The following is a 24,617-nucleotide window of genomic DNA, read 5'->3' as shown; positions in this document are numbered from 1 at the left end:
TAGCCTTCCAGATTCCTCCGTGCTCTGTCTGGGACAGTGGGATGGAACTGATCCTATCATTTCAGTGTTATACTATTTCACCATTCTACTGTAACACCATTGCACAATTTTGACATTCTCTTTCCCTTTTCCACTATTACATTACTTCAATCTTGCACAAAATTGAAACCACAGACTTAATGTGAATTACTGTACTCATGGTACAGGCTGAGTAGTTTACACTATTGTGCAATTTTGACAGAGCAATAGCAGAATGGCAGTAACAAAGGCTGATTAGGGAACTGAGGGAAGGGGATCTGCCTCAATCAGTCTGAAATGGCCATAAATACTGCTCAGATCCCACACCCTACTGACTTTGGTTCTGACTTAAGAGGTGGTGAAGCATAACTGATTTTACACACCTTCCACCTGCTGCTGGATACTATTGGCTTAAGGGCTGGGGGGCGGGTTAAAGACAGATAAGGATGATTTAAGTCTGTCTCATTCATTTACCCATGGACTGGGGTAAGATGAAAGCAACAATCAAAGGAAAAAATTGTTATGGCATGTTTTTTCCATAGTTGTCTGTAGGTAAGAATTGTAATATCTATCCTCTGAGTCTGAGGAGAAAAACAGGAGGTACTGGGTCTCCAGAAAAATCTCACTGACTTTTGAGTCATCTTCATTGCCTATTCAGGGTTTAAGGTTCATGATAATCAGGATGATCAGAATGCAATCAGCCAATCAAAATAATCTGCTCTCCTTGAAGTGTCACTGATCAAGCTGGGTACAGTCTTAGTGGCAGGAAGGCTTCCTGAGGTATTATGGCACTATACTGCGCCATCCCCCTCCACCAAAGTACAACCTTCCCAGATATAGGGCTATCAGTTGTGAACTGCCTAGAGTCAGTTGGAGTTGGGTGGTGCCTAAATTGAAATAAACAAATAAATAAATAAATGTGCTGGCAATCACATTTAGTTATCTATCAACGTTTGGTTATCTATCTACAATTTTTGACATTCATTTGGGCATTCCTTAAAAGCATGTCCATTATAATGACAATTTCTTACTATTCTGAAATCATAATATATTCCACTAAATAATTTAAGTCAGGGAAAACCTGTGACCCTCCAAAATGTTGTCAGCAGCATGAGAAGCCTTTATAGCAGCATCATGCTCCGCATAGTATCTTTTCTTTTCAATGTTCTCAGGAATAGCTATGAGATCCTGAAGCATGCAATACTGGCCAGCTGAAAGTGAATACCCATTTTATTACCACTAGGATTTTAAATCCTACTTCCAGATCAGACATGCAGGCACATGTGTGACATTTTTTTCCTCTAGGAACAGTTCTGCTTTCTGATAAAAAAACAACAGTAATAACACTAACAACAATAATACTAGGCTGCTAATTACACAAGAATGTTTTTGTTTTCATGAAAATCTGATGGCTAAGTGACCAGCATAATTAATTCTGTATATATAGTAATGTTCTTATACAACCTTTCCCAACCTGATCTAAAAGTCAGCTATGATAATTTCCACTAGCATGTTCAAATTCAGTATTGGAAGAATATCAAGTTTGGGTATGTTATTACAAATTATTCCTTAGCACATCTGCCCCCAAACTTAGATGTCCTCCAGATGTGTTGAGTTCAATTCCCAGAATTCTCAACAACAGTTGTGCCGGCTAGGGAATTCTGGGTGATGAAGTCTGTACATTTGAGCATTTAATGACACATAAAAGATAAATATGTTCTAGTATACTTTAATACAACCTGAATAAGACGGTCAGTACTGTACTAATTAACCAGTAGTCGATATTGCTACCAGCTCCCCAAAGATATTAAAACCATCTCAGCCTAATCCAATAACGTCACCACATTGTGCAACCTGACTGTATTGTTTCCTGAAAATAAAATAGCCATTCACAGCTGTAGTCTTAACACTAAATTTATATCGCCTTGGACAGTCAGGATCAAGATGCTGCTAATAGGGCTGTGCAAAGCATTCAAAATAAGTGCTTTGGAAAGCATGTTAGCACAGATTAAGTACTTCTTTGTATATGTGCACACAGACAATATTTTTACTGGGACTGCCAACAAAGTAAAGCAACTATGCATATACACACAGGTAGAGACAGTTGGGAACAATGTTTAAATCAGCCATATAAGTCCTGCAAAAGATGTGGCTGACTTAATGCTCTGAAGGATGATACTTAGTGGTTCAAATGCTTTGCATGGTCCTTGGTGCTATTTCAATGTATATGTGTCAGTCAAAGTGAAGTTACACAGTTCTATCAAATAGCATTGTTCCTACAAAAGAATGATTGCCCTTACCTTTCTTTTGATGTCAATGAACTGAGAAAACATTATGGACCAATAGAATGATAGCTCAAGTATGTAGTAGTAATGAACCTCGGGCATCAAAGGCTGGAGAGTAAAAGTAAACAAGATCTTAAAAACCCCACCAAGATAAATTCAATAACTCTGGGAACAATTCAAATTTTTACCTGACAGATTTCTGCATAACATTTTGGAGATCTGGTGAGTTAAAACAATACTTTGAACAATACCTTTTTTATTTTTTCCAACCCAATGGAATTTTCTTTTTCTTCCTAGCGTTTTCCCACAGGTGCAGGGGTTTTTTTGAGGGATCAACCAAAGGTTGATCCATTGGTTGTAACAGGAGTTAACTGACCAGCTTGTTGCCTGAGCCTGACATTGTGGCTGAGAGACAATGACCGGCCTGGAAAGTAATTATGTAAAGGGGCTCCTAACTCTGTCTTTCTGTCCATCAGCAGGTTAACTCTCAAAAAGCATAATGAAAAGAGACCAAATTTGGTATGGTGGGAGAAGCTGGCAAAAATAAGATCAAGTGAGGCTGGAGCCCAGTACAGTTGAATGCTGATGTATGGGGGAGTGTTGCCTTTGGGAGTGTTTTTGTTACGTTTTTATGGCTGTTTTATGTAACTGAAGGCAACTAAGAGTCACTACTTTATTGCAGCTGCAGCTCTTATGTCCTCCTCCCCTGACGTCAACTCAGAATGGTTTCAAGATTCTCTGAATAGGCTTGGAAAAAGATCCCTGGCATTCAGCTTGGATCCAAAATAAATACTGTAGAAGTAAAGACACTTACATGAATACAAGACACTCCCATTCCAACAAACCTGGCTGACCCTTACTTCAGTCCCCTTCATTATATCCCATTGGGTTTCTCCACTGAAAAAGCCTATCAGTTCCTCAAGGTCACTTTATTTTTCTTTTTACTATCAGGTGAGGCCAATTTGCAAATCTGGTCAAGGTCAGTTGTGACTTCACACTAAGATATTTTTCACTACCACTGCATAATAGTCATGTTGAGGTTCAGATTTGGTATTTTTTAAGCAGGTTAGAAAAGTCCTTGACCCCCTTCCTTCCCAAGGGATTAAGGAAGTCTAACTTCCCCATCTCTTCTGCTTTGTCAACTCCAAAGCTGCTTCTTTAAACATGATATCCCACCTTGTCACTGACAATAGAGAAACAGATGATTCTAACAGTAAACAGTGGAAAAACCAAATAGACTCTCTTCCCCAAGCCCCAGCTCTTCCTCACTTCTACCACCTAGACCAGCGTTTTTCAAGCTTAACAACTTTAAGATGTGTGGAATTCTGGGAGTTGAAGTTGCCAAGTTTTAAAAATACTGACCTAGAATAAATGCATGAAATAAAAGACTGTGTTGGAAGATGGCAGCTATAGCCATTTCAAAGACTCTTGCAATTACATTTTCAATATTTTACATTCACGCTATGCAACACAGTTATTTGCTGTTGTTTTACCTGATATGGGTAACCAGCCCAGCACTGCTTTGTGTTCCACAGCCAGGGACTCTTTAAAAAAACAAATAAGCAAGAGAGAAAAAGAGAAGAAAAAACAAGATTAAATACTTGCAGGGCAGTGCAACTGAATCTTCTGGACATTTGAAACACATTCATTTGACCCTGCCAGAAGAAGGTATACTTGTCTGTTGCTTAGCATGTCATATGAACTCAACGATTATGATTTGTAAATCAAGGTTTATGGCTTAGTGTGTTGTGGGATTCCAGCCAACTATTGTTTATTCAGCAAATTATGATTATTTGAAACATGACTTAGTACAACTAGGGTCATACCTCAAAGGCCAATTATTTCCAGTTTCAATGTTTTACTTATGTCTGTGTCAGTTCACACTCTAGTCCTCATTAGAAACTAAGTTCTGCCATGTTGAATAATACCAAGATCCATTAGCCCATAACTTTCTTTCCTACAAGGCCTCAAAAGTAAAAAAAAGGACAGTAATGGCTGTCTCTTGATTTTTGTCCAAATGTCTGAACATAATTAAACATTCCGGCTATGGATAGAGAGTGGTTCTGTTTAGGAAATGAAGCTAAGCATGTTTAAAATAAGCCATTTAAATCTTAAAGACTTGTATATTCTCTTAGGAGAAGTTCATATTCTGTGACAGCATTTCTTATGAACTGTGTATCAACTACCAGAGTTGGTGACAGAATCAACAGGTATCACAATCTTTCTACCGTTTCCCTCAAACTCTGAAACAATGATGAATATAGGACACATTTAGTCCTTCCTTTGAAGAAGTATCCTGAAAGGCAGCCTTTCACTTTGTATTATGCCTTTGCTTGGATTCTGGCAATATAAAAGTCATAACCAAAATTATTGTCACCTGACTAGTAATATGCAGCTCACTGAATTTTTGTTACATCTTGTATGCACACTACACCTATCTACATTTATACTGAGAGAAAGATGAATTTATTTTTCTTAAGCTATAAATGATCCACTACATTTTCCTGAAAGCTTTTGTAAATTTGAAGTAAACTTGAAGAATAATTTAATGAATAGTTTATCTTAATTTTTAAGAAGTGAAATACAAAGTATTCAGCTTAGGAAAGGGCTAATTATTGATCTGGGCTGTAGGCATGATTATCAGACAACAACAAGTAAACAATTACACAATGCAATGAATAAAAAATCAGGGAAAACTGAAAGTTTTTAGTTCTTAACAGGGCAGTCAAAATTAGGAAAATGCATCCCAACAAACAGCCATTTTGAAGCCTGTCACTTCTTTCTTGGTGATTTCAGATTTTAAAACCTGAACAAGAAGGAAAATCCTTAGGATTGTAACATAATCTCCTCATTGGCTCAACAATCAACCCCAAAATATTTTTGCTTAGTTAAAACCTTGCAATCAGTCGCTAAAAGAAGCTGGTTCAAAACTAACTGATCATTCTACTTTCATGTAGCCCTTGCCCCAGTTTCCAAACATAATCACCTCACATTTCTAGCAAGAGCAATCTGTCCTTTCCCTCTTAACTTGGAATAAAGAAAAGAGGATATCATAAAGAGAAAGAAGAGGGGATCAAAAATAGTGAGTGCCACCACCAAATAGGGGGTGCCACCAACAACTTCTAGGTACTGTTCCCATCTATTGATTGTAAGAATAAAATGGTAGCAGCAGGGATGCATGCAGAAGGGAAACCATTTATGTTAGTCATTGCTCCTTGAGCTGAAGGCTGCATAAACAATAACAACAAAAACTACTAGTCTTAGACTAGTAGATAATGAGGAATTGTGTTAGGATGGTTAAATTGTGATTCATCAGTTTGTAGAAAGAAAATCAAGTTTAGAATTTATCACGTGCTCTTCCTCTACAAATTTTCTTTGTTAGCTTGTTCTATAAGTCTACTCATCCATTTACCTTAACTAAAAGATGTTTTAAAAGGTCTTTCCCGATACTTATATTTCTAAACAAACCTTTTCAAATCACTCAGGACACATGCAGATGGCCAGGTTGAAGCCCTATCCACCAGCAAAAAAGTATGCCAGCATAACATTTCCTAGCCCAATTGCTGAGTCCTTATTATTGTTGGCAGTTGGTGCTGTTGTGACTGTTTTAATGGGGGTTAAATTAAGGAAAGTGATTGGTCAATTCTCTCATTTTTGTCCCCTCCCCTGACTAAATATCATACGCCAGTAGAAAAAGAACCACTAATGATATTATTTGTTTTGTTGTTGCTTTAACCAGGGCCTTATGGGTTATATGTTGTTGTGGTGGTTTTAATCTTTGTATGCCACTCAGAGTCATAGAGATTGGTGGCTCTATAGATCATTCATACACATACACACGTGTGTAGGTGGGTGCTTGAAATAACATGTTTAGCTAACTTTCAGGTTACCCAACTAATAAATGGTTGGAATGGGGGTGCTCTTTGTCTATGACCTGTCAGACATCTGAAAGTGCAAAACCCATGTTGAAAAATAGTCTGGGAGACAGATTGCAGGATCAGAGGAAGTGCATAGGGAGAAATGGGAAGAAGCAATAATGAATAAGCTGTCCTCAACTAGTCTTGTAACAGAATGACAATACTGGCAGTGATTCCAGTTCCCTCTTTATAGCTGGCAGCAGTGGAAGTAGCCCATGAATGGTCCTGGAGCCAGACTGCAGCAGGCAAAATGATGACATCCACCCACCCAAGTAATAAATACAATGGAAAGTATGGTCACACTAAACATCCTGTTTCCAGAAGCAGCAGAAAACCCATAATACACCCAAAGGTGACAGAACCAGCAACACTCAGCTGGCAGAACCAGGCTCTCCTTCCAAATTTAAACAACCAATCTGCACAGTGCAGGACTGCGCAGCACTGCTTTTAAAGAAAAGCCTAGCATTCTTTCAAAAGAACACTGTATCTGGGCTTAAAAACCAGATCTAGTTGTCTTTCGAAAGAGCATTAAACCCATATTTAAAAGAAGCTTGTGTAAGATCTGACAAGTGTTTTAGAAAGTACCAGTCAGGCATTAAGAGGGCAGATAATTCTGCAGAAGCCAGGTGTCTCTCCTGCAGCCCAAGCCAAATGTATCATGGAGGGCAGTGCCCAGCAACCAAAGGGAAGTATCAGCCTAACATCAGCCCCACATCAGCCTAAATTGGTCAACAGAAGCTGGGCGGAACCCACCCCTGACTGCTTCAGCAGCCACATAATCAATGTTGTCCATAACAAAAACTGTGTTTGGAAAGGAGGGGAAACACTACTTTAAAACTGAAACAGCTAAAGATGAATTTAAGCTGCCTCATACGACATGGCATAACTGATTAGCAAGCTAAGTTTGTGCCACAGTTAGGGGAACATGAGGATGAGCCCAAAGAGACATAATTGAGTCACCAGTTTGAAGAAATTCACACATCAACTCTAGTATTCTACATGGCCATGTCCCAGGCAGCTAAACAAAATACAGTCCAATATAAGCAGAGGAGGAGCAAATTCATTTCTAATAGAGAGAAATCAAAAACACCATACGGTAATGATTTCTTCCAAGGCATATTTCAAATAAGAACCACTTTAGTGTACAATAGTGATTTAAGACACCGGGCTACAAACCAGGAGACCATCAGTATATTTCTTAGTTATGAAAGCCCACTGGGTGGCTTTGAGCCAGTCATTTTCTCTCTGCCCTGGGAAGGAGGCAAGGGCAAACCACTTCTGAAAAACCTTGCCAAGAAAACTGCAGGAACTTGTCCAGGCAGTCACCAGGAATCAAAACCATCTTGAGGACACAAATATACACACTTACATATTCAAATACACATGAAACCAAGTAACTAATATTATGCAGAAGCAGAAACAGAATCTTGACTACCCAGTACTTCAGGCTTTGACATACTTAGCAGCTTTACAAAACAGTAGGACTGTTGCTGAGCTCAGATTAGGATTGGGTGGATGAAGGGTAAGAGAAGGAAAATGCAACACTTTAATATAGATCAACATTAGTAACAACGTAAGAAGAATGCTTGAGTGAGGCCCTTGTTGACGCCTGGAATAAGTGGGTGGTGGGAGCCTTGGACTGGATTGTGCCCACGTGGCCTCTCTCCTCCTGTGGATCCCATAACTCCCTTGGTTTACAGAGGTGTTGAGGGAGATGAAATGAGGAAAGAGATGCCTAGCGCATCGCTGGAGGGCAATGAGGAGTGAACCTGACCAAGCACGAGTTAGAGTCACTATTAAGGATTACCTCATGGCGGTAAAAATGGCATGGACAGTCCTCAGTCAATGCACATTACACTTCTGTTCTGTAAGCTGCATTGGTTGCCAGTATGCTTCTGGGTTCAATTCAAGATGTGGGTAATGACCTATAAAACCCATCATGGCATGGGGGCTGGGTTATTTAAAGGACCGCTTCCCCCTAATTATGCTTACCTGTCCCATGAGGTCTAGCAGGAGGCATGCTCTGGGTCCTGTCTACTAGGGAATATCATCTGACAGTGCCCAGGAAGAGCCTTTTCTGTTGTGGTACCTGCCCTTTGGAACACCATCCCCCCAGAGAGGAGATTGACTGCAACCCTACTAGCTTTTCACAAAGCCTTAAAGACATGATTTTGTCACCAGGCTTAGGGATCCAGATGTGTGTTAGAGCCTATGTAGTGGCTGTGTTAAATGCCATTGGTAGGTTTTGTACTTCACCTGCTGATTGTACTGGTATGGTTTTTATATTGTTTCTTGTTTTTATATAGTTTTTAATTGTTGTTAGCTGTTAATTGTTGTTAGCTGAATTTGAGATGGGCGGCCATATAAACTGAAATAATAAAATAAATAAAAATAAACAGATGAATAAATAAGAACTCTGCTGGATCAGGGTCAGCAGCTCTTTTAATGCAGACCTCTGTGTCACAGAGTGGCCAACAAGATGAATTCAGGATGTTCATAGTCAGGGACAAGAGGCCAATAGCCCTCTTTTGCTATGGTTCCTTAGCAGCTGGTATTTAAGGTACATTGCCTGTGATTTCAGAGGTACCAATATCCATCAAGAGTAGACTAGTAGCTACTGATAGCACAGTCCTCCATGAAATCATCCAGTCCTTTCTTAAAACTCTTTGGTGGACATTACTTACATCTGACAGCAACAAATTCCACTGTTTAATTATGAGTTCCGTAAAGAAGTCCTTATTTATAGGTCCTGAATCTTCCTGCATATATAGATTGTAACTGTTGACTGTTACTATGATATATTATACTTGTGCCTTCTCTGTTGTGGTGCCTGCCTTTTGAGATAGCATCCCCACCAGAGGGTCAAGTGGCCCCAACTCTGCTGTCTCTTGAACTGCTCTGAAGGCCTGGTACTGGGTTTGGGAAGTATGTTTTCTAAGCCAGCACTGCTGGCTACCCACCAGGAAGACAGCAAGCTGGGTGCCTGGCACAGTTCAAAGACACAACTTTTAGAAGCAAAGGATCCTTTTTACCTATAGCTAAAAATGACAACTGTAACGTAGTCAAAGCTGGGCATGGGTCGAGACCAGGAATCCAGTAAACAAATGACAAATCCAAGGGAAAAGACCCAAGACATGCTGAGGTGGAATCTGGAGTTCAAAGCATGGCCCAGCAAGGTAAAGACAACAGAGTTGAGGCTTGAAAAGTTGTTCTTGGCGTTTTCCCTCAGGGAGGGAGGCCAATAAAGAAGCCCCGCTAAGCTACCACCCAGGTGCACACCTGGGGGATGATACTTATTGGGGTCTGCTCTCCTATCAACCTGCTTCTTGTCCAGTCTCTCTGACCTGCGGAGCTCAGCCCTCTGCTGTTGGATCTTCAAAGGCCTCCTCTGCTTGGGGCTGGGTGGGTGAACATCTGAGATGCCGTCAGTGAGTCCTGGGGGCTTGCTGGATCTGCCCCAGCCAGAGCTGAGTGATTGGCTTCAACACTGCTGGAATCGCCTCCTCCAGGACTATTATCTCTAGAAGACCCTGGCTCTTCCTCCTCCTCCTCCTCGTCCGAAGATGAGTCCAGCAGGCCATAACAGTTTGTATCTTCTGTGGGAATTTTTATGAATGGGTTGTGTGTTTTAACCCCCAGGAGGTTGCCTCTTTTTGCTTTTATTGTGTTGCATTGTATTGTATGCTGCTCAGAGTCATTATGAATAGAGCAGCCTATAAATAAGTAAGTGAAGGTGATGATAGTACCATGAACTAGAAACGGATAGCTGTTTCGTAATTATCCTCCACTGTGGATTATCCTCTGTTTTGTGTTTGATTTACTCTTTGAGTATTCTTTTGTACCCCATCAGCTTCTGGATTTCTATTCTCATTTACAGTGGGCTAGGTTCCCAGTGTTTACAATAGGAAAGAAATAAAATGTTGGTTCTCCAGTTCTATCTTCCACAAACTGAGAATACCAGGAAAAATGTATAAATAGAGACATATGCTAAGCCTTGTACTTGCCAGTGTGATTCAATCACTGATCTGCATGACAAAAACATGAATTACACACAACAGTATTTAAGATGTAATTTACTCCTTCTGCTTGACCTTTATTATTTTTAACAATAGTATAGCCAATAAAGATTTTCTTTCCTTCTTGATTTTTCCTGCTTAAGATATGCATTAAGCTAAATGTTGCTAATGCTTCTCTTTTTCTTTTCTTCTACATGTTTATTATCCTCAAAAAGACCATTAGTAGTTCAGAATCATGGAATAAATTATATCAAGTTAGTGTATTACTGAAGGGCCAGGCTTCATCTTTCTTTCTTTCTTTCTTTTTCTTGGTCATCACCCCTACTGATCAAAGTACTGACAATTTGTCAAAAATCATCAGTTTAGGATAAAAGTGATAAAAGAGAAATCTTCAGACAACTCTCTAAAGTGATTTAGTATTCAGATAGATTTAATGCTGACTCCAATGCTTTTCACTGTTGGAATTTTATTTTCTGAAAAGCCCATTTCAAAGCTTATTTTGAAGCAATGCATTATTTCAAAGGTGTACAGACAAGCATCTTTGTTCTAAATCCCACATAAAAGCACTTCCCTAGATATACAGTACATCTAGAAGTGTCAGGCCTAGCCCAAGAAACTCAAAGAGACCATGCAAATCCAGTCCAGCTATGTTTATTAGCTACAACCTCTAGCAAGAATCTTCCCAGACTAAAACCCCAGTTCCCAAAGTCCTCCAGCCACAACAGTGTGAATTCCTCAGGGAGGTGTCAGTCTCATCCTTTTGTTCCTCCCACGCGGTTCTGGTGAGCTAAGAAAATGCATATCTCCCTGAGCTTGGCCTTCATAATTCCATTCCATCACAAGAAGGCTATTAAAGAATGTATCCCACAGAATCATACCTTGCTTTTATGAGAAGGAGACTATACACACTATTCACCATTTCACAAACAGCTCTTTAAAAAGACCCTCTTGAATCAAGTTCAACATATGAAGAGGATAAAGAACCCCAAGGGATAATGATTCCTCTGTTTCCTGTCTACCAAGAAACATTTGGAAGATAGAATGAATCCTCTTCCAAAACTTCAGTAGCATGCATCATGCTCTAGTTATCACAATAACCACAGAACAAAGTAGGATGTGTATCAACTTTATTTTATTATATGCTTCAAGAACCAATCACTGGACCTCTTATAGAAAACACTCCAGAATAGTATTGCAGCAAGAAGAATTCAGACCACCCAAATTCCAACAACCAGCCTTAGAACTGATAATGAAAATATCAAAATTAATAGACAGCTTCTGCCTTTTAGGATCAACCATCAACAGTAAAGGAATAAGTAGTCAAGAAATATGCCACAGACTAGCACTTGATAGAATACCCATGAAGGCTTTGGAAAAGATATTCAGATGCTGTGATGTGTCTATACTTACAAAAATCAGAATAGTGCAAGCCATGGTATTCTCTGTGACACTCTATGGAAGCAAAAGTTGGACTTTGAAGAAGCAAGATAGGAAGCGTATTGACATTTTTGACCTTTGGTATTAGAAAAGGCTCCTGAGAATACTGTGGACAGTCAAGAAAACAAACAAATGGATCATTGAACAAATCAACCCAGAGTTCACACTCAAGGCACAAATGACTGGGCTCAAATTATCTTACTTTGGACACATCTTGTGAAGACCTAGCTCCCTAGAGAAGTCTCTAATGCTGGGAAAGCTGGAAGGAAAGAGAAGAAGAGGATGACCAGTAGCAAGGTGGATGGATTCACTTACAGTGGTGATGAGTGCACCATTGGAAAACCTGAAAGACCAGGTTAGGGACAGATTGTCATGGAGAAAATCTATAATCATAATCTCATAATCAATCAATCAATCAATCAATCAATCAATCAATCAATCAATCAATCATATTATTTGCCTTATAGTCTATGGTCCTATAGCCTGGATTCCTACATTATGCTGTTCCTAGTTTGATGCTGGAATATAACTGTCAACTTACCTAAACTCATAGAGGAGGATGGTATTGAATCCTTCTTTACAATGTTTGAATTTTTGCGGCAACTTGCAAGTGGCGAAAAGAGGAGTTAATGAAGACAAGGAACTGAATGGGTATTGTGACCCTCATAAAAAAGGAGAAGGAATGTGGAAGGAAAGCCTGGCAATGGCTAGCATAAGCTTTTCCTTATGCTCCCAAACCAAGAAACAAGTCAAATCATTTTTAGGTTTGGTAAGCTATTATAATAGGTTTATTGCCCATTTCGCCACCCGAGCTCAGGTTTTTACAAATCTTACACAGAAATCAAAAACCAATAAGATACATTGGATTCCTAAATTTGAACAAGCATTTCAGGACTTGAAGAATGCATTATGAAGCAAGCTTGTCCAACATGAAGTTGACTTTGATCGATCCTTCACAGTTTACATAGATGCATTGGGAGTGGGGCTAGGAGCAGCCCTAATACAGACCTATGATGATGGAGATCATCCTGTCATGTACTTGGCCAAGAAACTGGCACCATGACAGCAAACATATAGCACCATTGAAAAAGAGGCTTTAGCACTATGATGGGCTGTTGAAGAACTTAAAGTCTATTTATGGGGATGAGAATTTCAAGTAATCACTGACCATCAGCCACTCACATGGATCCATCAAATGAAGGACAGCAACCCAAGGATTACTAGATGGTACCTATTGTTATAACCATACAGGTTTACCATTCAGCACCAAGCTGGAAAACGCAATATCCTAGTGAACTACTTATCACAGGATAGAGTGAGTACAGAACTCCAAGCCACATGTTAAACAGTTAATGAAGACAAGGAACTGAATGGGTATTGTGACCCTCATAAAAAAGGAGAAGGAATGTGGAAGGAAAGCCTGGCAATGGCTAGCATAAGCTTTTCCTTCCCTTTGTTTTCTCCACTTGGGACTTTATGGCAGCCTGAAGGATATTGCACCACACCTGGTCTCAGTTCTAAAAGTAAAATGCCGAGAGCACCAGGGTGTGGGTGTGTAGGTGCATTTGGAAGAAGATTTGTGTGTGGGGGAAAGCCAAAAGGAAACATTTGCAGCCCAGGGAATGGAGCAGCTGTCAACTGCTGGAGCAGCAACTGAGGAAGGAAGGAAAAGCAGCCACACCAGCAGTAGACAAGCTGAAGGGAGAAGCAGAACCTAGCAGCTTCACCACTCCAGCAGCAAAGTTGGGAGCTATAGCCAGCCAGTAGCTGGTGAAGCATCTTTCCTTTCTCCCACAGCATAGACTGAGAAACTGCAAAGCCAACACTTCAGCAGCAGTCTGGAAAAAGCAGCTGACAGAAGCCAACTTGCAGGTGGCTTAAAGGTGGCTAAAGACTTTGGTTCAAGCTCAAGCAACAGATGGTATGGGAATAAAATAGAGGCATAGATAGGTATTAGTATGGATATACTATAAGCCTAGTAATAAGTATGTTTGTTAATTGTTTTGTAATAAAAGCCCCCCTAGAAACACAGGGAGGATAAAACCAGTCTGTATGGTGCTGGCCTGTACCATATCCCAAAAGAACCTCTCACAGGAAGCTATTCAGCAAATGGAGGCACTGCAGTACTCAAAGAGACTGATGTGGCTCCAAATAACTTTATCAGTGCCTACATGGCTTCCTGCTTTAAAATCAAATGATTTAAAAAACAAGAATAATGAAATAAGAAGCTGGCCTCTACAAAGGGAGCCCACAACCTTTAGCATCTGATTTATCTGTAGCAACTGCCTTTGGATCACAGAGGTCTGAGATGGTAGAGCACATCCTGGAGAGGATTCTCTCCCTTTACCTTCTGGATGTTTTGCAACTGGCCATGCCTATCTTTGCAGCTGTTTTGTAAACAGGCAAGAACCTTCATGCCCATTTTGTAGGAATGTGCCCGTCAAATGCTCTCTAAAGAAATGGAAATTCTAAATCTGCACCTGACCTCAAAGGTTGCCTATTCCTGTTCTATAGCCTGTTCATAATTAGAACTACAGATTACTTAATCAGCTTCTTTCCTCCTCCCCTTACACTCATGCAACTATTCCTGTAACTATATGACATTGACTACTTTATGATATGCTATGGTTTCATATGCTATGAAAAGCTATGGTTTTTCCAGTAGTAATGTATGGCTGTGAGAGCTGGACCATAAAAAAGGCTGAGCGCCGAAGAATTGATGCCTTTGAACTGTGGTGCTGGAGAAGACTCTTGAGAGTCCCCTGGACTGCTAGGAGGTCAAACCAGTCAATCTTAAAGGAAATCAACCCTGATTGCTCATTGGAAGGATCGATAATGAAGCTCAAGCTCAGATACTTTGGTCACCTAATGCGAAGAGAGGACTCTTTGGAAAAGACCCTGATGCTGGGAAAGATTGAAGGCAAAAGGAGAAGAGGACGGCAGAGGATGAGATGGTTAGATAGCATCACTGAAGCAATGAGCATGAAACTGAGTAAACTCAGGGAGGCAGTGAAGGACAGGAAGGCCTGGCGCAATACGGTTCATGGAGTTACAAAGAGTCGGACACAACTTAACGACTGAACAACAACAACAACTTTATGATATATTTCAGTTGAGAAGAAGTTTGCAGTAGATATACAGGATGACTTTCTTATGTGCATATTTGAAGGAAAACAAAAATATTCAGGCTGTTTTATTCATGTTTCAGGTACAACGTAAACATTAATCATGATTATTGCAAAATACATTGTAACTATCCTTTACCAGGAAAAATGTGATTTCTTCTGCAAGATTCAAAGGAGTTTTTACAAAATGTAGAGGGTTAATTTAAAATCACTAAAGTTTATAAACAACTTAAATGGATCACTGATGATGAGGCTACATTATATGTTTTTTTAAAAAAAAATTCTCCAGAGGATTATTTCAGAAGTGTAAGAGTCAGCATGTGAACTTCCAAAAGGTTAGGGCCTCTGTAGATTATTCACAGAGAATAGAAGGAAATGTGATCAACTACTGAGAGTGCCACCTGGGATCAAACATCCAACTAGGGTGGATGTTTAAAGGAGTCCCACTAATACATAACAGTTCTCCAACATTTCTTTCCCTCAATTCCTGTATTCTAAAATTCAGTGATGGACTTGCTAAATAAATTGTAGTGAGCAGTAGGACCTAGCCATACTTGGCGGATCTCAGAAGCTAAAAAAGATTGACTTGGCTAGTACTTGAATGGGGGACCACTTGGAAATCCCAGGACTGCAGACTAAACTGGACAATCAAACAGCATCTCAAATGACAGCGATGTTAAATCACAGGTAGTCCTTGAGTTACAACTGCAATTGGGACTGGGATTGCTGTTGCTAAGCAATGTGGCCATAAAGTGTGATGTCACGTGACTGCATTGCTTAGCGATGGCAATCCAGGTAGTCCCAGATGTTGTCATAACCCAAGATGCGCAAGTCGTTAAGTGGGAAGCAGAGGGAGTCCCAGGTAAGGAGCACGGGGGTGCCACAGGGGGGAGGGGGACGCTGGAGAAAGAGGACGTGGGGTATGTGCGTGTATGTGAGTACAGGGAAGCCGGGGAAGGAGGGCGTGGTGCATGTGAATGAAGAAAGGCCGGGGGGGGGCAGATTTACCTGAGTGACTTGTGACCTTCCCTGCTGGCTTCCCCGCTGACTTTGCTTGTGGGAAGCCAGCAGGGAAGGTCACAAATGGCAATCACATGACTCTGGGACACTGCAACTAGTCGTAAGTGCGAGCTGGTTGCCAGCCACCCAAATTTTGTTCATGTGACACGGGGGTGCTGCAACGGCCAGAACTTTGAGGACCTTTTGGAAGTCCCTTCATTCAGCCTTGTTGTAACTTTGAACAGTCGCTGAATGAATGGTCATAACTAGAGGACTACTTGCATTTCCATTATGCTGCCAAGAAAACTGCATGAATTATCTCACTATGACTCAAGCTAAACCCAAGGGAGGCTTTCTTTTTTTCCTTGCTATATGCAGGAGTAAAAAAGTCAGAAGCAGAAAAGCAAAGCAAAAACTAGAGAAACCAGCAAGAGCTGGTAGGAGATGATTCCAAGGGGAAGAAAGCATAGGAAGAAGAGCTCCATGAAACAGCAGAACCTTAAGCTTGGGAACAGAGTATTTATTGGAAGAGTCTTCAAAATCAAGGATAGGGGCTCATACAAAACGATGTGCCAGAGCAGGAGGCAGTTTAGAAGTCAGCCACCATTTCAAGTAGATAATTAAGGGTTCTATCCTCTCTCAGAGGGACAGCAGAGAAAGACTTCAACCATAGTCTAAGAAGGGATAACATGAAAGTGAAGAAGAAAACATCCAAAATTACTACTCCCCTCAGTAGATTTTGGTTAAAAATCTGGTTACTCATGATTGAAATACATGCCAGACTTTAATATGGACTACTGCCATTATCTATGGGGAAGGAAAGAGAAACAGGCCAAAAGAATTTTCAGTGACAGAGTATCCAGTTCAACTTGGTAGGCTTGAGTTAGACTGTACTTCATATGGACAAATAAATTGAGGGACATTGTATCTCATTAACTGGAAAGAAAGGGAGATAGCATAAAAGAAGGAAGAAGAAAGGTGAGGCTAAAGGGAAAGGCAAACATTTTATTCAAGAAATACCACAAATTTATAAAGAAACAAATAAAAAAATGCATTTAGAAAAAGCAACTCCCAATATTGTTTTATTTATTATCTTGATACTTCTTTTGGAATATTTTTCTCAAAGCCATCAAGCATCCATAGGCATGTTTCAAATAAGTTAGGAAATGCTGCTTCATGAACCAGGACTAACTAAAGGATGTTTGGTATGTTTTTTAAAGATTTTTTAAGAGATTTAGGTTCTCTCTCAGCCCAACCCACCTCACAGGGCTGTTGTTGTGGGGAAAATAGGAGGCAGGAGGATTAGGCATATATACCACCTTGAGTTATCTATGAAAAAAATGGTGGGTTAAAATAACAATAACAACAAGAAGAAGAAGAAAGTAACAGAAAATGAAGAAGCTAAAGTGCTCTGGGACTTTAGAATTCAAACAGACAAGCACCTGCCAGATAAACACCCCAGACTTAATAATCGTTGACAAGAAAGACAAAGAAGTCTGGTTAGTGGACACTGCAATACCTGGGGACAGCAGAATAGAAGAGAAAGAGCTGGAGAAAATCACAAAATACAAAGACCTGTAAATAGAAATAGAACAACTGTGACAAAAGAAAGCAAAGATAGTACCAATAGTAATAGGCGCCTTGGGTGCAATTCCCAAAACATCTGGAGTACCACTGGATGGCCATCAGCACTGACAAAATCACCATCAGTCAATTGCAAAAGGCAGCTTTACTTGGAACAGCTTACATCTTGCAACAATATCTTTAACACTGTCAAACCATCAGACAACATCTGCCTATCCCAGGTCCTTGGGAAGGACTCGATAGCTGGATAAAAATGCCAAATCCAGTTTAAACATCTGGGTGACTGTGTTACCAACAATAATGTTTTTAAACTATTATAATTTCTTATGAAGGAGATTGTCCTTGAGAAATGCACTGGGGCCATAAAGAAATATTTGGAGCTAGAGTTTTGCTTGTTTTTACTTTCCCAATTCCCAAACACAATGTAAATTTTCCACTGCAATTTATCTGTGTCTGTTGGAATCTTTTGGACTGTTTTGCCACTAAAAGAGACTGCAGCTACTGAGATTCTGCAAAAACCTCTAATTCCATATTACTCTTATATTTTTGCTGCTAATCCATTTTTGAATGTTGGCCAGCATGTGCAACTCTTCCTGAATCCTTTAGTGCAGGGGTGGACAATTATTTGGTATTGGAGGCACATCTAATATGATTTGGGAGGACAAGAACCAAAGAGGTTCAAAAATGATGCAAGTCGGTAAGCAGCATCACCCAAGCAGATGAAACCAAGATGGTTTGCTTTTGACTCAGTACTAGCTTTTGGGGAGGAGGAGGAGGAATCTTGTTTAAAATTATGTGAGAGACTCTCCTGTTACTTTTTGGTACCTGTGCTTTCGGGTAGCTCTGGGGTCACAAAACAGAGGCCTAAAGACTGCATGATATCCCAGACCTTTTAGGTCACCTAACCCTGCTTTAATAAAGCACTACTTTAGCATCAACAGAATAATCCTGCTCCTGAGGAACACAGTCTTATTTGAATTACTCTCCGTGTCTAAAAATACTACTAGGCTATTATCTACACACCCATATTTTTCTGTGAGATCTGGATCATGACAGACCTCTCAGAGCATCATTATTTTATAAGATTATCCTGTTTCTCAAGGAAATACATTACATGAAAGCACTCCAGGTATATTACGGGTTCTGACAATCTTCCGTGTTGAAACTGGCCCCTATAATTTGTGCATAATTGTATAAGATGTTAACTCCTTAAAACCCTCTTTATTGACAACTGCAAAATGATCATTGGATGAAGCAAAAGGAATGGAAAGGCATCAGGCTTGCTCTGAATTTTATACAAGCAACTGGGTCATCCTGGATATTCTCCTTCATCTCCTCTTGAGACAAAACTATGCTTCCTCACTATGTCTTCCAGTGAAAGAAGCTCTCACCAATTTCAAGTTGTACTGCAAAAAAAAAAAAAAAAAAAAAAAGCTAAAAAAACTTCATGGGGGGGACAGCAGAGTCCTAGCATGGCAAAAAATGTTGTTGCTGAATGTATAACAGAGAACTTTTTTAAAAAGGGTTATCCTTAGTCTCTCGCTGTGTTAGTCTGTGGTACAGTAGCTGAATGGGTCTGGTAGCATCTTTTCAGCATCTGGTAGCATTATATTTCATTAAAAGGCATAAGCTTTTGTAAGCTATAGCTCACAAATGCATCTGATGAAGTGCAACTTTAGCTCACAAAAGCTTATGCCTTTTATTAAAATTTGTTAGCCTCACTTCTTCTGATCCTTAGTTTCTCCTAATCTGAGAACAACACTGAGAGCTCCCAAGGAATCCTCCTGAGTTGCACTGCTTGACTGATGACTTGATCGTTTGGGAAGCATGTAATTTCCCTTAGACCACAACTGGAATGCACAATATGAAATTTGGGTGTATAAAGCATTGTAGCTGAACGTCACAATAACAATACAGAAACCCAAGGAACACACGTGGTAAAATTCTTTGCAAGTCAAGAGTTTAAGTTCCCAGCATGGCCCACAGTGATACTTCTTTTGGTACTTCCTCATATTTTCTGGGTTTTCATTTTATTTTAATTGGGAAGCAGGACACATTGCAAAGTAACAGCTACAACAGAGATTTCCAAAAGCACCTCTAGGTTCCGTTCCATGAGACCCACAGAGGCATTTTTTGAGAATCCCAGAGATTTCTTTTGAAGTAAGCCAAGCTGAAAGAAAGAGGGAAACTAAAGCTGAAGGGGAACATCCTAGAGGGATAGATGAGGGGTTTTCATCTAGATGTGTCAAGCGTATAAGTGAGACTGCAGTGTGTGTCAGAATCTGGTGGGTGTGATAGTACACCCCTTACATTTTAAAGCAGTCCGATGTAGCATTGGTCATGAAAAACAAGCTTAAAACTGACTTTCTAATTGCTCAAAAGGAAACCTACAAGCCTTTACAGTTTGGGTTTATGTGATTTATGACCAATGCTAGTCTACATGGGAGGAGAAAACTACTGCTCTCTAAAGATATACAAACCCCTGGAAATCACTCTGCCCACTCAACCTGGAATTCTGACAACATTAAGGAACAGCTCAGAAGTTCATCAGAAGCTACATGGGGCTATAGGAGTATCGTGTTCTCACTTTCAGCAGATTACATCTGAGGCATATATCTCACAGGAAAATGCATATTTATATTCTGATTCTATAGTATTATATTTTATATTAATTCTTCAGAAATGAACAAAGTTTCCCCTTGCACCCAGAGGCTTATTCATGAATGTGTGACCATAATAATGTATTGATTTCATAGGTTTCTGAAATGTATTCAGAGCAATCACTGAAAATCTCCAAGTAATCAGTTGAAAGAAGGGAATGGCTACAAAATTCAGGTGGCTACTAAAAGACCCCAAGATAACAAGCATCCATTCACCATGAAAGGAACAAGCATTCTTGCTAATTTCACGAAATAGCCTCTTTAAGCACCATGGAAACGTTTCTGAAAATTTTTTTCCAAGAATTTACCTTGTTGCTGGTGTACAATTACCAAAGAAATCCCAAACTGCAGTGCTGCTGTACTATACCTCAAGGTACAAGAACAATCAACAATTTCAGACAAACAAAAATCAAACTGTGTGTCTATACATTTAAATATTCACACAGAAAGACTGATGGAATTCCTACAAAATATATGCTGGCTGGGGAATTCTGGGAGTTGAAGTCCACTCATCTTAAAGTTGCTAAGGTGGAGAAACACTGCCATATGGGATGACAGAGAATGATAAGTATCAGGCAGGAATTCAGTTCAACAAATAATAACAGTCAGCTTCTTGGTAGCCAGAAAAATAGAGGGGCAAAACTCTCCTTTTTAAATAACATATATGTAGCTGGCAGGTGGCAAAGGCAAGATAAAAGCAAAGGCCAACAATGAGAAGCATTAACAGGGAAATGGTGGTGGCAAGGAGGAGGAGGAGATTGAACCAGATGGCAAAGAGCAACAGGAGAGGCAGGTGACAGCAAGTGGGAAAGATGATGTTGGTGAATCTATATCTCTAAAGGAAGGGGTTTAAGTGTACATATGTATACTTCTGTAGGGACACCCTCTGAGTAAGTTTGCCTTTGAATGCAAGTGCTCTCATTTGCTTATGAACAAGCTTATGCCTCTCAAAGCTTGATCTGCCACCTGGAGCACCCTCAGGAGCTGAAAGGTTTCCTATGTTTGAATTAAGCTGGCCTACTAAGATGAAATATAAAGTCTTTATAAATGATGCAGTTGGCAATAATTCAGGAATATATCTTCTTGGCAAGGATGGCCAGGTTTTTGTTTCCTCATGGGGCCTTTAGAAGATGATTCAAAACCAATAATCTTTAATAGAACTTGTTTACTTAAAGACAGTGCTTATACCTTTATATTTTAATTTATAATGTGAATATGGGTAGGACTCTCAAAGGCAGGTGACTCAGATATGACACCTCAATATCCAATTAGATATTAGCTGGATGTAGCAGAACTAGGGTTTGGTTAAAAAACCATAATTACTTAAATAATAGACTATGTTAATTAGTATAACTAAAAGGCTCTAAGGCTCTACTTTCATCTTGTCAACCTTGTCTGTCTACTCTAATCCTACTTTCTGTTCTTGCCAATCTTTGATCTGTGGCTGTAACCCAAACAAAATTATTTATTTATTTATTTGTTTGTTAAATTTCTCACCCGCCCATCTTCCCCCAATGAGGGAACTCTGGGCGACTCACACCGAACATTAAAAACACAAATATATATATATAAATACATAAAATATCAGTTTAAAAGCATTGTTAAAAAAGGGAAAGGAGAGTCCAGGAAAATGAAAAATCTGAGGCTGAAGACAGAAGGCCTCTATGGGGCTAGCCATCCCCGTGCTTGTGGTATTCCCTCCCCACCCCAGGCCAAGTGGCAGAACCAGGTCTTCAAAGCCCTACGGAAGGCCAGGAGTGAGGGGGCCAATCGCACCTCCGGGGGCAGAATGTTCCAAAGAGCGGGGGCTCCGCAGAAAAGGCCCGCCTTCTGGACCCTGCTAATCGAAGTTGTTTTACTGAGGGGGTCCGAAGCATGCCCTCTTTGTGCGATCGGGTGGGATGGGTTGAAGTCATAGGGGAGAGGCGGTCCCTTAGGTAACCTGGTCCCATGCCATGTAGGGCTTTAAAGGTGATAACCAACATCTTGAATTGGACCCGGAAGCAAACTGGTACCCAATGCAGCTTGCAGAGCAGTGGCGTTACATGGGCCCTCCTTGGGGCTCCAAAAATAGCCTGTGCAGCTGCATTCTGGACCAGCTGTAGCTTCCGGATACTCTTCAAGGGTAGCCCCATGTAGAGCGCATTGCAGTAGTCTATCTGGGAGATAACAAGGGCATGAGTGATAATACCTTGCACTTCGTACCACTAAGAGTATAATCAGTTTCTCAAACTGACTTAGGGTAATAGTGCACACACCTGCAGGCAGGAAACTCTCAGGTTACTCTGGAGTTTTCTATAGCACATAGGCTAAGTGTAACACTCATATACAAGTATTTTTAAATACAAAGACACCAGAATCTGGAAAACCTGTTTGGCCATGTTTCTTATGTGCATGTACAAGCATATTGCTTCACATTTATTGCTGTAAAAATTGTAGCACATTTCCTCACAACAACTGAGATATGTGGGACACTGCCCCCAGATTTTGGCTTCAGCCAAAGGAATTTCCAGGGCATAATAAGTGCAGAATCCAATCTGCTTAGAAGTAACAACTTCTACTCATGAAGACTTAATAGCTAATTTCAGATGTCTGGGGACTTTCTGATTAATACAGTGCAACAGAGACACATCTCTGAATATACTCAGAGGTACCAATTTGTGTTATTCCAGATGCTGTCTGGCTAAGCCCTGCTGCTAGAACCCAGAGATGCACTTTAATTGAGGCAGCATATTGAAGAAGAATTAAAAGGAAGACATTGAATATATTGATGGAATGTGAGCAATAAAGTGACTAGAAGTTTTAGGGTTCTAGGCACTCTAATTTTCTGACCTGTCCAGTCCAAACACAGGTCTCATTTTGGCACTGAGTCTATTTTGATTGCTTGGATGGCTGGTCTTTGACAGGAAAGGAACTGGGGGCTACAACATCTGATTTTCTGGATTTTTTTGGTGGATTTTGATATTATTACCATTATACTTTTCTAGAATAGGAATTGAGATCACTGTGCTGGATTCCATTCCTGTCACTTGTCCAGTTCTAAATGGGACACTTCTATAGTACAATGATTTGGGTTTGTCAGCCTTCCGTTGTGTCAGACTATTCAACATCTAATAAAATAAGATTAGGAATCAACAGTCCCACTGCACAATTCTAATGCAGATCCAGGTATCCATCCCTATAACAAAATGCAAATATAAATATAATTTGGAGAGAATCTAGTGGGATTGCCAACTTCTGAATAAGAATATCCAACTGTATTCTTTTTAATGCTTGAGCATCCTCCTTGATGCATCTTTGTTGCAGAGCACAAGTTAATTGTGTAATAACAATTGTCTCTTCTCAGCTGTGATCCTATTTAGATAGAAAAGATGGTTCCTTAATGTGAAGATTGAAGAAGGCTAAAAACAGTGCAGGTACCAACAACAGCCAAGTCTGAGAAATGGACTCATAAAGTCTGATATGATGAAAGGGCAGGAAAAAGAAGCAGAATTTAAACCTCGAAGCTAGAATAAAGGGCTATATAAAATGTTAGATACTTAGATTCTATAGAAGCTGTTCTTCATCATAACTAGGGCTATTTCATATCTGCAGTAAAGCTTTTAATCCAAGTCTATCCTTGAATGAGAGTTGGAGCTTTAAGATTAATTGGAGTGGCTTGGGTGTAAACTGACTCTTAATTATTTGTTTTTCTGGAAACTCCCAAATGTCTGAAGATAGTTCAGGTATTATATGTAATTCTGTACAGTGAATTATCTACTATGTGGGAATGTTATGATTTCATTATGTTGGCACTATGCTCGTTTTACTACTAAATTACCAGTTCTGTTTAAAATTGTGGTTTTGATCTTTAATGTTCTTTAGAGTTTAAGTGGAGAATTTTCTTCTGTGTATGTACCTATGTATGCCCTAAAATCTTTGTGAGAGCCTTCTAAAGAGCCTGCCCGCAGGTCTGTACAATGATCTACTATGCCTTCCTCTGGAACCTGCCTAAAATATGTGCTTTGCATGGGAAAGATTCCAGATTGAGATCCTTATCTGAGACTTTGGAAAACTGTTTCCATACTGGGCTATTTGGGCAAATAATCTGACCTGGTGGAAACAGCTCCTTATGAACATTTCAGGATCCATGTCATGACTACCTTTCTTTACCACCTGGTCCTTGCTGTTTGAGTGGGTAGTGGAATCTGTGTCTGACAGGTAGTACTCCAAGATCAGCGTAAGCAGCAGGAATACAGAACTATGAAAGAAGGTGCGGAACATCTCTTTTGATATATATTTTCCCTACTGCCAGTCTTTGTAGGGCTCAAAGTCAGTCAATTCTTCCACATTTTTGCTTTTCACCCCTGGCACTAGATGACTGGTCTTTTAAAAAATATCTAAATATTCTGAGTAATGAAGGGTAGGTTAATTATGACAAAATCTTTTTACAAGGAATGGCACACTTTTTTCACTCCAGAAAATCTATAATGCATTAATAAACCAACAGTGCCCCAAATAAACGAGAATCCTACCATAGAATTGGAAGAATAAAAGCTTTTGCATTTACCTTTATGTTTTTGGGGGTGGGTGGTGG

General features: G+C 39.9%; 1 protein-coding gene across 1 annotated transcript in view; it reads right to left on the bottom strand.

The window, feature by feature from the left end:
• Positions 1-24,617, bottom strand: part of CERS6 (ceramide synthase 6) — a 109,699-nt gene that overhangs the window by 32,535 nt on the left and 52,547 nt on the right. The window contains exons 5-6 of the mRNA XM_088146700.1: positions 3,797-3,847; positions 2,319-2,411 (exon numbers count right to left, since the gene is read on the bottom strand). Coding sequence (XP_088002826.1) covers positions 2,319-2,411; positions 3,797-3,847 — 144 coding nt within the window. The remainder of the gene's footprint in view (positions 1-2,318; positions 2,412-3,796; positions 3,848-24,617) is intronic.

The sequence above is a fragment of the Python bivittatus genome, unplaced genomic scaffold (genome assembly GCF_059951505.1).
Source record: "Python bivittatus isolate LINGU-HERP-01145 unplaced genomic scaffold, Pbiv_v1 ctg000480_np1212, whole genome shotgun sequence".
Lineage (NCBI taxonomy): Eukaryota > Metazoa > Chordata > Lepidosauria > Squamata > Pythonidae > Python > Python bivittatus.
Note: the sequence above shows the minus strand (reverse complement) of the source record. Positions and strands in the feature narration are given on the sequence as shown.